The sequence below is a fragment of the Musca domestica genome, unplaced genomic scaffold (assembly GCF_030504385.1).
Source record: "Musca domestica strain aabys unplaced genomic scaffold, Musca_domestica.polishedcontigs.V.1.1 10, whole genome shotgun sequence".
NCBI lineage: Eukaryota > Metazoa > Arthropoda > Insecta > Diptera > Muscidae > Musca > Musca domestica.
This window is the reverse complement of record NW_026712115.1, coordinates 20,579,629-20,596,666: the sequence shown is the minus strand read 5'-3', so window position 1 is coordinate 20,596,666 and position 17,038 is coordinate 20,579,629. Positions and strand designations below refer to the sequence as shown.

The window sequence follows — 17,038 nt, the reverse complement described above, 5'->3', positions numbered from 1 at the left end:
GTCAATTCCTTCCATAGTGTGCATTCAAGAAAACAGCATGCAAAAAATAATAGGCATACAAAATTTCACATTTAGTTTCATTCTCAATACTTGCTTTGTTTTTGCTCTTTTTTATAGACTTCGTTTTTAGTTATGTTTGTATGCCTGTAGAAAGCAATATAACCGTGCACTATTTTGTTTTGTTTGTTTGTTGTTGTTTTGTTCTTAATTTGCTCGTATTGTGATGTGTTTTGGCATCATCAAGAATGTCAGAACGCCAAATCAAGCTCATATTTAAAAAACCCGCACAAAGTACGGCTTTAACCCTGATATATATATATATATATATATATATATATATATATATATATATATATATATATATATATAAATTTCAGGGTTAAAGCCGTACTTTGTGCGGGTTTTTTAAATATGAGCTTGATTTGGCACCAAAATTATTTTTATCACCTTCATAATAGTTTAACCACACATTTCCTTATACAAAATTTCAAAATAAAGCTGATATTTTATAATGGTTTGCAACACATTAAATAAATATATAAACATTCTAAATACGTTTAACTTTTTTGTATATTTTTTCAGATAGTATATCAACTTCTTCAAGATTGGGTCAGAAATGTGGAAGAACAGCTATGTACAATAGGGTATCTTACCAATGTGCTGTGGAAATCTGGTCAGTGTGAATGTGTCTATCGTATGAAAAATATCTATAAATTAGAATTTATGTCAAAGATCCGGTAAAAAAATTAAATTATGTATGTGAACCTAAAAAAATAATGTCATTTGCTTTTATTTATCATGTTATGTTTTTTAGCATATCCAAAAAAAAAATGTCCGATGCCAATGAATAAATGCAAAAACACTAACAGGGTTCTTTCCTCGATTCTTTCATATTACGGCTGTGGGTAACAAATATAACAAATCTGATGAATAATATATATGGGAGCTATAGCTATATCTGAACCGATTTCGATCAAATTTGGCATATTTATTTGCAAAATTCCATACTATTCGGGCTGAAATTACACGTTTGGTACACAATAAAAGGCAAATCGGACGAAGATATATATGGGAGCTATATCGAAATTTTGACCGATTGTCTCCAATTTCGTCCTTGGGCCAAATGATTCGTGCAAAATTTCATCTGAATAGGGCAATAAATGCGAACTGTACTTTGTTTACAAAAATACATGGACAGACGGACGGACGGATATGCATAAATCGACTCAGAATGTAATTCTATGCAGATCATCAAACGGAACTCGTTTTCTTTTGCCTTTTACAAACAAATGCACAAAGACATAATACCCTGACCACCTTGTGGTGTAGGGTATAATGAATAATACGAGAAATAAACGAACTTTGATGCAAGGAAGTAATTTTAGTTAGAAATAATATATTTTGAAATATACAAGCATGTCACAGGAACGATTTCCGAACGAAGGTGATTTTGTTTTATGCTTTGTTTTCATTGCACTTTCAATCACGTTATTCGCACTGAGAATTATGCACACGAATTAACCCGTTCATACGGCACGATTCGTAATTCATAGTTAAATAATTCCTTTTTTCAAATATTTTGTTTGTTGATTTTAATGGGTTTTTATACGAAAATACATGAAATTTTCACTAATATGAATAGAAGAAATTATTGTTTTTCTCCCAAAGATTTATCATTTTATTTAATTTTACAATTTTTATTCATGTTTTCAACTTTTTGTGTAAATGTTGACATTTTGCACATATTTTTGTATTTTTCTATTTTTAATTCTGCTAAAGAGACACTTGTCAAACATTTTTTTTGCCGGTACAAACATTTTGAAAATGTTGCCTCTTTTGTTTTCAGTTTTCTGTGGAAATTTCAACTCGTGGACAAAATGCGCACTTCGGATGAGAGAGAAAACAAAATGTACTTTCGTTTGAATGTACATATGCTAATCAACATTGTAGTTTTCATTAATAATTTTCAGTCTTCCCAATTTTTTTTTAAATTTCATTAAATTTTTCTATTTTTAATTTTTAAATGTCATAATTAATTTTTTTCATAAATGCTCTCATTTGTTAGGGATGGGACATATTTTGTCGTTGTTCTGAGAGTGATTTGATTTGAACATGAGTGTGTGAAGAATTAAGAATTAGGAAGTTTTGTGTGAAGAATTAGGAAGTTTTTTCATAGTTAAGGGAATAGTAATAGCAAATTACTAAAAAAGTGCACTTCAAACAAAAAAAAATGTTCATTTGTGAAACTAAACCATCTGAATGTTAAATTGAAGCAATGATAAAAAACAACAAAACAAAAAACTCAAAAAAGACATTTTGTGCAAAAATATAGGTATATTGAAATGTTAATTAACGTTTTAATCATTTAGCGGCAAGGAATTTATTCACACTGCACTGCGGTGGTACAAGGGGTCCTTGCTGCTGGACCTTGGTAAGGGCAGCAGCTGCGATCGTTTAAACGGCAGTCCTGGTTGGGTAAGTAAGCGACCATATCTGAAAACAAGAAAAAACTAATTTCCGCTATAATTTTAAAAATGGCGAATATCAGCATTAACAGTTGTATATATAGTTCAATACGATGACGTGGACTTCTAAAGTCAAGCTAGAGAAGACGGCGCCTATTACGAACTCCAAATACTAATTTTACGAGAATTCTATTGAAAATGTAGATAAAATTCTTTAAATACTAAATATTTGGAGGTGGCGTTATATGGATTTTTTGTATCAAATGAGGGTAGTACGCATTAAGAACTCCTAATACCAAGTTTGAAACAATTGCTGTTAAAAGTATGACACAAATCATCAAAATACAGAATATCGGGGGGTACTGTTATATGAGGCCTACTCCAAACTAGGACCTCTATTCAAGGATGTTTCCTTCATACTGGGAACACGAACTGAAGATTTACAACAAATTAAAGTGGTGAAAAAACAACAAAAGCCCTAAAATCTGCTGTTATAATAATATGGGGGCTAAGAACTTGATCAACCTACTTCATTTTGTCCGAAAATTGTGATTTTCACAGACGGAAGGTCATCGCTAAATCGAACGCTATTCTGATCAAGAATGTCTGTACTTTGTGGGGTCTACAATTTATATTTCAAGGTGTAAAACCGGAATTACAAACTCTATACTATGATGGAGTCTATAAAAATGAATGCCTTAGGACTTATGCTTTTTAAAGCAAGAATTCGACTAGTCAGTCGAATAAAAATGTGATAATTTTTGTCTAATGAACATTAACGTGTTCAATCGTGTTCATAATGGATTGGTGTGGGAAACTCTTGGAATTCCCTCTGTCCATACGTCAGTCAGTAAGCATGTTCCATGATGGTGATAATTAATGTGGTGTGGGAAATGCTTGAAATTCCGTCTATCTATTCGTGAGCATGTTTAATCATGTTTATGAGTACGCGGGTGCTCTAGTCTGTCCGTCTACCAGTGTATTAGAACCTCTTTTCTAATATTGTGGCCTTCCCTTGTACATAATAACGTAATTATAAGTTGACAGTATGAGGAATAAGACAGTTTGTACTCGCTGATAGATGACAATAAAATTAAAATATAAAATTCGACGTTGTTTTGTTTATTATTGAACAGTGAATTGAAGGACGGCTTAGACTTTTTTTGGGCTATTTGATTATTGTTATGTATACGATTCTTATTATTTTAATTACGAATGGGAGATTTTAGCGGAAAAGTGCAAAGGCAGCTTAAAATCAATGTTTACAAATAAGAAATCGAAGCAATGAACATAGGTTTAACTTTATTATGTATCATTATGTATTTATACCCTCCACCTTGGAAAGGAAGGCATATTAAATTAGTCATTCAGTTTGTAAATATTCGTCATAGATCCCATAAATATACACGATCAACATACAAAATTTATCGATGTTCGTTTGTCTATCTGTTGAAATCACGGACACGTTTTGGTATAGCCCCCGTGTAATGGTACATCCCAATATTCGGTTTTTTGATGATCTTTGCAAATTTTACCATGGATTTTTTAAAAAGTGAATAAATGGTAGCTCCGATTATAGAATATTGTATAAGTTAGAATAATTGCTTACGCAAGTCTTAAGACGTTGCGCCCTTTACAAAAAAAATTTTGAGTTGAAGTGAATTTTATTTTTACAAGCCGTTGAAGTATCGAGTTGCAAATATTTCATCGTATGATGTATGCAATAAGTGATGTCTTAGCACCAACATCATGCTGTCAACGCGTGTTTTATTTCACGACAAGTTATTGATGAGAGACTGTGTTAACTCCTCCCTCGCTTAGATGAAGGACGTCCTCGGACTTCCTGAAATTGTCAATAACAACTTGAAGCTCCCTTTGTAGTCGGACTTTCTGACGTTTCTAGTAATGTTTGAAAAGAGCGTCGCAACTGATCAAGAAGGTTACAGTGGTTAGGTATTTTCCAAAGTTCATTCTCCATTTCGCCAATATACCGTAAATTATTCGTATTCAGTTTATTCCGCAATTCTGCTTCGACTGTTTCTTCGGTGTACAAATGCGTAAGTTTATTTCCTAATCGTTTATTTGATTTTACGAGGATTTTGTCCACTACTTTGAAAAGTCTGTATTGTCTTCCCTGATTTAACCTTTGCAACTGAATATTCTGTGTATTAAAAATGTTCCCCTAATTTCTGTGTTAAGTTCACTAGTCAACGTATGAATTATGTGAATGGGTCGTTTATCTGTGACTGAATGAATTGTCCTATTGTATTCTATTGTTGCTTGATATATTAATTAGTTTTCAATGTTTCTTTCGATATTCAGACATCGTGCTATTTCCACCAAGGTGCTGTGAAATCTCTTTACCTGCCCATTTGAGCAACTATGAAGGGGTAGAGCATTAGAGATTTCTACATTAAATCGAATATGCAAAATATACTTCAGAAGTTTCAGAAGCAATAGATGGTCCGTTGCCACAATATATTGTTTTGTCCTCGGATAATAGTTCATAAGCTGTAAAATGGCGGATTTCACGTCTATAATTGTTCTGGAAGCGATTAATTGGACAATTGCGAATTTTGAGAATTTATCAACGCAGTGAAAAAGCATTTCTTCTCAGTTGAGAAAATGCCAATATGCAACATGTCCCCAGTATATGATGGAATGAGTGTTTTGCATTTGCAAATTCTCTAAGAAGTTACAGTTTGACACTACCTCGTTAGCTATCGTCGTTTTTGGGAAAAAGTAGTCCTGCATAATTTGCTTTACATTTTCCTGGGCGGCTCTATGTAACCTATTGTGTTCCAAGACGGTAGTTTCATTCTATTCGTTATTGTCAAAAATGTCAGTTGCCATGCGCCTGTGTAACACGGAATGTAGTTGGCGGGAATGATGCCTCTAATCTGTGTTGAATGAATGCCAGTATTTTTAAATCACAAAAAATTGAATTTACCACATCAATTTTAACTACATCGCATATTCTTTGGAAAAGTCTTTCTCTATCTGAGAAATACAAGAAAAGTCGAGTTTTCTTACCAAACACAATGGTTGTTCTTACTGAATTCTTCCGAAAGCAGTTTACTGTTTTGTCTGTCTTTTCGATTGTGTAAGTGAGGGACAACTCGCTATGTACTGTCGCAATATCCGACTGTACGTCTTCTTCTAAGGAGTAATTGTGTTGTCTGGATAGGTCTTCAGCTATATAATTTTCTTTTCCAGGTTTCTAAAAGATTTTTGCATTGTGCCGCCGATGAACGCTTTCTAACGTTTAATTTTGCTGTTTGGATTGCGATCTGAAGCGGAAGATATCAGAGGCTTCTGTTTCGTAAAAATATTCAAATGTTTCACGCCGTATAAATAATTCCGAAGTTTCTTTAACGCCCATACTAGGGCCAGTAGTTTCCTTTCATTTGTAGCGAAATTTAATTCTCTATATTTTAAAGCTCTTGAAATCATGGTTATTAGTTTTCCGTCTTGGGACAAGGCTGCATCTAAACCAGCAGACAAGGTGTCCGTTGTCAAATCAAACGTTTTTTTTTTTTTTTTGTAATCTGGGTATTGTAAAGTCACATTTTCAGATGCAAGTATTTCCTTAAGTTTTTCGAATGTCTGGAGTTATTCCTCATTAAAATTTATTATACCCTCCACCATAGTATGAAGGGTATATTAAGTTTGTCATTCCGTTTGTAACACCTCGAAATATTCATTTTAGACCCCACAAAGTACGATGTCGATTTATCAATGTCCGTCCGTCTGACCGTCTGTCTGTGGAAATCACTCTAGCTTCCGAACGAAATGAAGTAGGTTGATAAAATTTTTCTCAAATGTGTATTATTTCTGCAGAACTTTTGGTATTAAAAATGGTCCACGTAGGTCCACGTCAAATGTAGGTCCACGTCCTCGTATAGCCCCCATATGAAGGTACCTCCCGATATTCGGTATTTTAATGATTTTAGCGACATTATTTACTGGAATTGTTTAAAATTTGGTATTTGAAGTTCGTAATAGATACTACAGCATAAAACAGAAAATGGGCCATGTAGGACCACTTCTTCGTATAGTCACCATATAACGATACTCCCCGATATTCTGTATTTTGATGATTTTAGCTACATTATTTACCGGAATTGTTTCAAATTTGGTACTTGAAGTTCATAATGGATAATACAGCATAAAACAGAAAATGGGCCATGTAGGTCCACTTCTTCGTATTGACCATCATACAACGGTACCCCCCGATATTCACCGGAATTGTTTAAAATTTGGTATTTGAAGTTCGTAATAGATACTACAGCATAATACAGAAAATGTCGGTCCACGTCTTCGTATAGCCCCCATATAACGGTACCCCCGATATACGGTATTTTGATGATTTTAGCGACATTATTTAACGGAATAATTTACAATTTTGTATTTGAAGTTCATAATGGATACTACAGCCTATGACAGAAAATTGTGTGTACATGCTTATGACAAAAGTTGCGATTGCAGGTCCACGTCGTCGTATAGACCCTAATATACGGCTACATTCGGTATTTTCAAGATTTTTACAGAATTTTTGATGGATTTTAATTTTTTGAAAATTGTCAAATGGTGGAAGGTATTCAAAGTTCGGCCCGGCCGAACTTACAGCTTTTTTACTTGTTTTTATTTTTTTCGATTAGGAAGCAAAAATTTTGCTGTTTTCGCCCTTAGAATTTAAAAAAGCTGCTGTAGTAGCTTTTCAATCCCAGAAACAACCTTGCATTAAAAGTATTGCAGGTTTTTCATACTTGAGAATGACCTCTACCTTTTCTGGATTCATTGTTATGCCATTTCTAGGAACTATAAAGCCAAGATATTCAACCCTTTCTTGAAAAAATTTGATTTATCTCGGGAAATTCTCGTATTGGCAGCATATAATTTGTCCAGTACCCATTCAATATGTTTGACGTGATCTTCCTCTGTTTCAGAGAAATGATGACATCGTCAACATAAACATAACATAATTTCCCAATTTGCTCCCTCAGGACATCATCAATGGCCCTTTGGAAAATACTGGGGCATTCTTAAAGCCGAACGATGTTCGTTTGTCTATCTGTTGAAATCACTATCCACATTTTGGTATAGTCCCCACATAATGGTACATCCCGATATTCGGTTTTTTGGTTATCTTTGCAAATTTTACCACGGATTTGTTAACAAATGAATAAATGCTAGTTCCGATTATAGAATATTGTATAAGTTAGAATAATTGCTTATCGCAAGTCTTAAGACGTTGCGCCACTTACAAAAAAAAAAATGTTGAGTTGAAGTGAATTTTATTTTCACAAGCCGTTGAAGTATCGAGTTGCAAATATTTCATCTTATGATGTATGCAATAAGTGATGACTTAGCACGCGTCAACGCGTGTTTAATTTCATGACAAGTTTTTGATGAGAGACTGTGTTAACTCCGCCCTCGCTTAGATGCGGGACGTCCTCCGGCTTCCTGAAATTGTCAATAACAACTTGAAGCTCCCGTTGTAGTCGGACTTTCTGACATTTCTAGTAATGTTTGAAAAGAGGGTCGCAACTGATCAAGAAGGTTACAGTGGTTAGGTATTTTCAAAAGTTCATTCTCCATTTCGCCAATATACCGTAAATTATTCGTATTCAGTTTATCAACTGTGGTCCCCAATTCTGCTTCGACTGTTTCTTCGATGTACAAATACGTAAGTTTATTTCCTAATCGTTTATTTGATTTTACGAGGATTTTGTCCACTACATAAAAGTCTGTATTGTTTTCCCTGATTTAACCTTTGCAACTGAATATTCTGTGTATTAAAATTTTTCCCCTAATTTCTGTGTTAAGTTCACTAGTCAACGGATAAATTATGTGAATGGGTCGTTTATCTGTGACTTAATGAATTGTCCTATTGTATTCTATTGTTGCTTGATATATTAATTAGTTTTTAATGTTTCTTTCGATCTTCAGACATCGTGCTATTTCCGCCAAGGTGCTGTGAAATCTCTTTACCTGCCCATTTGAGCAACTATGAAGGGGTAGAGCATTAGAGATTTTTACATTAAATCGAATATGCAAAATATACTTCAGAAGTTTCAGAAGTAATAGATGGTCCGTTGCCACAATATATTGTTTTGCCCTCGGATAATAGTTCTTAAGCTGTAAAATGGCGGATTTTACGTCTATAATTGTTCTGGAAGTGATTAATTGGACAATTGCGAATTTTGAGAATTTATCAACGCAGTGAAAAAGCATTTCTTGTCAGTTGAGAAAATGCCAATATGCAACATTTCCCCAGTATATGATGGAATAAGTGTTTTGAATTTGCAAATTCTCTAAGAAGTTACAGTTTGACACTACTTCTATAGCTATCGTCGTTTTTGGGAAAAAGTAGTCCTGCATAATTTGCTTTACATTTTCCTGGGCGGCTCTATGTAACCTATTGTGTTCCAAGACGATAGTTTCATTCTATTCGTTATTGTCAAAAATGTCAGTTGCCATGCGCCAGTGTAACACGGAATGTAGTTGACGGGAATGATGCCCCTAATCTGTGTTGAATGAATGCCAGTATTTTTAAATCGCAAAAATTTGAATTTACCACATCAATTTTAACTACATCGCATATTCTTTGGAAAAGTCTTTCTCTATCTGAGGAATACAAGAAAAGTCGAGTTTTCTTACCAAACACAATGGTTGTTCTTACTGAATTCTTCCGAAAGCAGTTTACTGTTTTGTCTGTCTTATCGATTGTGTAAGTGAGGGACAACTCGCTATGTACTGTCGCAATATACGACTGTACGTCTTCTTCTAAGGAGTAATTGTGTTGTCGGGATAGGACTTCAGCTATATAATTTTCTTTTCCAGGTTTCTAAAAGATTTTTGCATTGTGCCGCCGATGAACGCTTTCTAACGTTTAATTTTGCTGTTTGGATTGCGATCTGAAGCGGAAGATATCAGAGGCTTCTGTTTCGTAAAAATATTCAAATGTTTCACGCCGTATAAATAATTCCGAAGTTTCTTTAACGCCCATACTAGGGCCAGAAGTTTCCTTTCATTTGTAGCGAAATTTAATTCTCTATATTTTAAAGCTCTTGAAATCGTGGTTATTAGTTTTCCGTCTTGGGACAAGGCTGCATCTAAACCAGCAGACGAGGTGTCCGTTGTCAAATCAAACGTTTTTTTTTTGTAATCTGGGTATTGTAAAGTCACATTTTCAGATGCAAGTATTTCCTTAAGTTTTTCGAATGTCTGGAGTTATTCCTCATTAAAATGTATTATACCCTCCACCATAGTATGAAGGGTATATTAAGTTTGTCATTCCGTTTGTAACACCTCGAAATATACATTTTAGACCCCACAAAGTACGATGTCGATTTATCAATGTCCGTCCGTCTGACCGTCTGTCTGTGGAAATCACTCTAGCTTCCGAACGAAATGAAGTAGGTTGATAAAATTTTGCTCAAATGTGTATTATTTCTGCAGAACTTTTAGTATTAAAAATGGTCCACGTAGGTCCACGTCAAATGTAGGTCCACGTCCTCGTATAGCCCCCATATGAAGGTACCTCCCGATATTCGGTATTTTAATGATTTTAGCGACATTATTCACTGGAATTGTTTAAAATTTGGTATTTGAAGTTCGTAATAGATACTACAGCATAAAACAGAAAATGGGCCATGTAGGACCACTTCTTCGTATAGTCACCATATAACGATACTCCCCGATATTCTGTATTTTGATGATTTTAGCTACATTATTTACCGGAATTGTTTCAAATTTGGTACTTGAAGTTCATAATGGATAATACAGCATAAAACAGAAAATGGGCCATGTAGGTCCACTTCTTCGTATTGCCCATCATACAACGGTACCCCCCGATATTCACCGGAATTGTTTAAAATTTGGTATTTGAAGTTCGTAATAGATACTACAGCATAAAACAGAAAATGTCGGTCCACGTCTTCGTATAGCCCCCATATAACGGTACCCCCGATATACGGTATTTTGATGATTTTAGCGACATTATTTAACGGAATAATTTACAATTTTGTATTTGAAGTTCATAATGGATACTACAGCCTATGACAGAAAATTGTGTGTACATGCTTATGACAAAAGTTGCGATTGCAGGTACACGTCGTCGTATAGACCCTAATATACGGCTACATTCGGTATTTTCAAGATTTTTACAGAATTTTTGATGGATTTTAATTTTTTGAAAATTGCCAAATGGTGGAAGGTATTCAAAGTTCGGCCCGGCCGAACTTACAGCTTTTTTACTTGTTTTTATTTTTTTCGATTAGGAAGCAAAAATTTTGCTGTTTTCGCCCTTAGAATTTAAAAAAGCTGCTGTAGTAGCTTTTCAATCCCAGAAACAACCTTGCATTAAAAGTATTGCAGGTTTTTCATACTTGAGAATGACCTCTACCTTTTCTGGATTCATTGTTATGCCATTTCTAGGAACTATAAAGCCAAGATATTCAACGCTTTCTTGAAAAAATTTGATTTATCTCGGGAAATTCTCGTATTGGCAGCATATAATTTGTCCAGTACCCATTCAATATGTTTGACGTGATCTTCCTCTGTTTCAGAGAAAATGATGACATCGTCAACATAAACATAACATAATTTCCCAATTTGCTCCCTCAGGACATCATCAATGGCCCTTTGGAAAATACTGGGGCATTCTTAAGGCCGAACGATGTTCGTTTGTCTATCTGTTGAAATCACGATCCACATTTTGGTATAGTCCCCGCATAATGGTACATCCCGATATTCGGTTTTTTGGTTATCTTTGCAAATTTTACCACGGATTTGTTAACAAATGAATAAATGCTAGTTCCGATTATAGAATATTGTATAAGTTAGAATAATTGCTTATCGCAAGTCTTAAGACGTTGCGCCACTTACAAAAAAAAAAAAATGTTGAGTTGAAGTGAATTTTATTTTCACAAGCCGTTGAAGTATCGAGTTGCAAATATTTCATCTTATGATGTATGCAATAAGTGATGACTTAGCACGCGTCAACGCGTGTTTAATTTCACGACAAGTTTTTGATGAGAGACTGTGTTAACTCCGCCCTCGCTTAGATGCGGGACGTCCTCCGGCTTCCTGAAATTGTCAATAACAACTTGTAGCTCCCGTTGTAGTCGGACTTTCTGACATTTCTAGTAATGTTTGAAAAGAGCGTCGCAACTGATCAAGAAGGTTACAGTGGTTAGGTATTTTCAAAAGTTCATTCTCCATTTCGCCAATATACCGTAAATTATTGGTATTCAGTTTATCAACTGTGTTCCCCAATTCTGCTTCGACTGTTTCTTCGATGTACAAATACGTAAGTTTATTTCCTAATCGTTTATTTGATTTTACGAGGATTTTGTCCACTACATAAAAGTCTGTATTGTTTTCCCTGATTTAACCTTTGCAACTGAATATTCTGTGTATTAAACTTTTTCCCCTAATTTCTGTGTTAAGTTCACTAGTCAACGGATAAATTATGTGAATGGGTCGTTTATCTGTGACTTAATGAATTGTCCTATTGTATTCTATTGTTGCTTGATATATTAATTAGTTTTTAATGTTTCTTTCGATCTTCAGACATCGTGCTATTTCCGCCAAGGTGCTGTGAAATCTCTTTACCTGCCCATTTGAGCAACTATGAAGGGGTAGAGCATTAGAGATTTTTACATTAAATCGAATATGCAAAATATACTTCAGAAGTTTCAGAAGTAATAGATGGTCCGTTGCCACAATATATTGTTTTGCCCTCGGATAATAGTTCTTAAGCTGTAAAATGGCGGATTTTACGTCTATAATTGTTCTGGAAGTGATTAATTGGACAATTGCGAATTTTGAGAATTTATCAACGCAGTGAAAAAGCATTTCTTGTCAGTTGAGAAAATGCCAATATGCAACATTTCCCCAGTATATGATGGAATAAGTGTTTTGAATTTGCAAATTCTCTAAGAAGTTACAGTTATAGCTATCGTCGTTTTTGGGAAAAAGTAGTCCTGCATAATTTGCTTTACATTTTCCTGGGCGGCTCTATGTAACCTATTGTGTTCCAAGACGATAGTTTCATTCTATTCGTTATTGTCAAAAATGTCAGTTGCCATGCGCCAGTGTAACACGGAATGTAGTTGACGGGAATGATGCCCCTAATCTGTGTTGAATGAATGCCAGTATTTTTAAATCGCAAAAATTTGAATTTACCACATCAATTTTAACTACATCGCATATTCTTTGGAAAAGTCTTTCTCTATCTGAGGAATACAAGAAAAGTCGAGTTTTCTTACCAAACACAATGGTTGTTCTTACTGAATTCTTCCGAAAGCAGTTTACTGTTTTGTCTGTCTTTTCGATTGTGTAAGTGAGGGACAACTCGCTATGTACTGTCGCAATATACGACTGTACGTCTTCTTCTAAGGAGTAATTGTGTTGTCGGGATAGGACTTCAGCTATATAATTTTCTTTTCCAGGTTTCTAAAAGATTTTTGCATTGTGCCGCCGATGAACGCTTTCTAACGTTTAATTTTGCTGTTTGGATTGCGATCTGAAGCGGAAGATATCAGAGGCTTCTGTTTCGTAAAAATATTCAAATGTTTCACGCCGTATAAATAATTCCGAAGTTTCTTTAACGCCCATACTAGGGCCAGAAGTTTCCTTTCATTTGTAGCGAAATTTAATTCTCTATATTTTAAAGCTCTTGAAATCGTGGTTATTAGTTTTCCGTCTTGGGACAAGGCTGCATCTAAACCAGCAGACGAGGTGTCCGTTGTCAAATCAAACGTTTTTTTTTTGTAATCTGGGTATTGTAAAGTCACATTTTCAGATGCAAGTATTTCCTTAAGTTTTTCGAATGTCTGGAGTTATTCCTCATTAAAATTTATTATACCCTCCACCATAGTATGAAGGGTATATTATGTTTGTCATTCCGTTTGTAACACCTCGAAATATACATTTTAGACCCCACAAAGTACGATGTCGATTTATCAATGTCCGTCCGTCTGACCGTCTGTCTGTGGAAATCACTCTAGCTTCCGAACGAAATGAAGTAGGTTGATAAAATTTTACTCAAATGTGTATTATTTCTGCAGAACTTTTGGTATTAAAAATGGTCCACGTAGGTCCACGTCAAATGTAGGTCCACGTCCTCGTATAGCCCCCATATGAAGGTACCTCCCGATATTCGGTATTTTAATGATTTTAGCGACATTATTCACTGGAATTGTTTAAAATTTGGTATTTGAAGTTCGTAATAGATACTACAGCATAAAACAGAAAATGGGCCATGTAGGACCACTTCTTCGTATAGTCACCATATAACGATACTCCCCGATATTCTGTATTTTGATGATTTTAGCTACATTATTTACCGGAATTGTTTCAAATTTGGTACTTGAAGTTCATAATGGATAATACAGCATAAAACAGAAAATGGGCCATGTAGGTCCACTTCTTCGTATTGCACATCATACAACGGTACCCCCCGATATTCACCGGAATTGTTTAAAATTTGGTATTTGAAGTTCGTAATAGATACTACAGCATAAAACAGAAAATGTCGGTCCACGTCTTCGTATAGCCCCCATATAACGGTACCCCCGATATACGGTATTTTGATGATTTTAGCGACATTATTTAACGGAATAATTTACAATTTTGTATTTGAAGTTCATAATGGATACTACAGCCTATGACAGAAAATTGTGTGTACATGCTTATGACAAAAGTTGCGATTGCAGGTCCACGTCGTCGTATAGACCCTAATATACGGCTACATTCGGTATTTTCAAGATTTTTACAGAATTTTTGATGGATTTTAATTTTTTGAAAATTGTCAAATGGTGGAAGGTATTCAAAGTTCGGCCCGGCCGAACTTACAGCTTTTTTACTTGTTTTTATTTTTTTCGATTAGGAAGCAAAAATTTTGCTGTTTCGCCCTTTTCATACTTGAGAATGACCTCTACCTTTTCTGGATTCATTGTTATGCCATTTCTAGGAACTATAAAGCCAAGATATTCAACGCTTTCTTGAAAAAATTTGATTTATCTCGGGAAATTCTCGTATTGGCAGCATATAATTTGTACAGTACCCATTCAATATGTTTGACGTGATCTTCCTCTGTTTCAAAGAAAATGATGACATCGTCAACATAAACATAACATAATTTCCCAATTTGCTCCCTCAGGACATCATCAATGGCCCTTTGGAAAATACTGGGGCATTCTTAAGGCCGAACGATGTTCGTTTGTCTATCTGTTGAAATCACGATCCACATTTTGGTATAGTCCCCGCATAATGGTACATCCCGATATTCGGTTTTTTGGTTATCTTTGCAAATTTTACCACGGATTTGTTAACAAATGAATAAATGCTAGTTCCGATTATAGAATGTTGTATAAGTTAGAATAATTGCTTATCGCAAGTCTTAAGACGTTGCGCCCCTTACAAAAAAAAAAAAATGTTGAGTTGAAGTGAATTTTATTTTCACAAGCCGTTGAAGTATCGAGTTGCAAATATTTCATCTTATGATGAAATAAGTGATGACTTAGCACGCGTCAACGCGTGTTTAATTTCACGACAAGTTTTTGACGAGAGACTGTGTTAACTCCGCCCTCGCTTAGATGCGGGACGTCCTCCGGCTTCCTGAAATTGTCAATAACAACTTGAAGCTCCCGTTGTAGTCGGACTTTCTGACATTTCTAGTAATGTTTGAAAAGAGCGTCGCAACTGATCAAGAAGGTTACAGTGGTTAGGTATTTTCAAAAGTTCATTCTCCATTTCGCCAATATACCGTAAATTATTCGTATTCAGTTTATCAACTGTGGTCCCCAATTCTGCTTCGACTGTTTCTTCGATGTACAAATACGTAAGTTTATTTCCTAATCGTTTATTTGATTTTACGAGGATTTTGTCCACTACATAAAAGTCTGTATTGTTTTCCCTGATTTAACATTTGCAACTGAATATTCTGTGTATTAAACTTTTTCCCCTAATTTCTGTGTTAAGTTCACTAGTCAACGGATAAATTATGTGAATGGGTCGTTTATCTGTGACTGAATGAATTGTCCTATTGTATTCTATTGTTGCTTGATATATTAATTAGTTTTTAATGTTTCTTTCGATCTTCAGACATCGTGCTATTTCCGCCAAGGTGCTGTAAAATCTCTTTACCTGTCCATTTGAGCAACTATGAAGGGGTAGAGCATTAGAGATTTTTACATTAAATCGAATATGCAAAATATACTTCAGAAGTTTCAGAAGTAATAGATGGTCCGTTGCCACAATATATTGCTTTGCCCTCGGATAATAGTTCTTAAGCTGTAAAATGGCGGATTTTACGTCTATAATTGTTCTGGAAGTGATTAATTGGACAATTGCGAATTTTGAGAATTTATCAACGCAGTGAAAAAGCATTTCTTGTCAGTTGAGAAAATGCCAATATGCAACATTTCCCCAGTATATGATGGAATAAGTGTTTTGAATTTGCAAATTCTCTAAGATGTTACAGTTTGACACTACCTCGTTAGCTATCGTCGTTTTTGGGAAAAAGTAGTCCTGCATAATTTGCTTTACATTTTCCTGGGCGGCTCTATGTAACCTATTGTGTTCCAAGACGGTAGTTTCATTCTATTCGTTATTGTCAAAAATGTCAGTTGCCATGCGCCAGTGTAACACGGAATGTAGTTGACGGGAATGATGCCTCTAATCTGTGTTGAATAAATGCCAGTATTTTTAAATCGCAAAAATTTGAATTTACCACATCAATTTTAACTACATCGCATATTCTTTGGAAAAGTCTTTCTCTATCTGAGGAATACAAGAAAAGTCGAGTTTTCTTACCAAACACAATGGTTGTTATTGAATTCTTCCGAAAGCAGTTTACTGTTTTGTCTGTCTTTTCGATTGTGTAAGTGAGGGACAACTCGCTATGTACTGTCGCAATATCCGACTGTACGTCTTCTTCTAAGGAGTAATTGTGTTGTCGGGATAGGACTTCAGCTATATAATTTTCTTTTCCAGGTTTCTAAAAGATTTTGGCATTGTGCCGCCGATGAACGCTTTCTAACGTTTAATTTTGCTGTTTGGATTGCGATCTGAAGCGGAAGATATCAGAGGCTTCTGTTTCGTAAAAATATTCAAATGTTTCACGCCGTATAAATAATTCCGAAGTTTCTTTAACGCCCATACTAGGGCCAGAAGTTTCCTTTCATTTGTAGCGAAATTTAATTCTCTATATTTTAAAGCTCTTGAAATCGTGGTTATTAGTTTTCCGTCTTGGGACAAGGCTGCATCTAAACCAGCAGACGAGGTGTCCGTTGTCAAATCAAACGTTTTTTTTTGTAATCTGGGTATTGTAAAGTCACATTTTCAGATGCAAGTATTTCCTTAAGTTTTTCGAATGTCTGGAGTTATTCCTCATTAAAATTTATTATACCCTCCACCATAGTATGAAGGGTATATTAAGTTTGTCATTCCGTTTGTAACACCTCGAAATATACATTTTAGACCCCACAAAGTACGATGTCGATTTATCAATGTCCGTCCGTCTGACCGTCTGTCTGTGGAAATAACTCTAGCTTCCGAAC

At 35.0% G+C, this 17,038-nt stretch overlaps 1 protein-coding gene across 1 annotated transcript in view; it reads left to right on the top strand.

Annotated features, from left to right (window-relative positions):
- Window positions 1–866, top strand: part of LOC101895335 (protein immune deficiency-like) — a 99,416-nt gene extending 98,550 nt beyond the window's left edge. The window contains exon 3 of the mRNA XM_059127457.1: window positions 583–866. Coding sequence (XP_058983440.1) covers window positions 583–741 — 159 coding nt within the window. The 3' untranslated portion in view covers window positions 742–866. The remainder of the gene's footprint in view (window positions 1–582) is intronic.
- The last annotated feature ends 16,172 nt before the right edge of the window (window positions 867–17,038 follow it).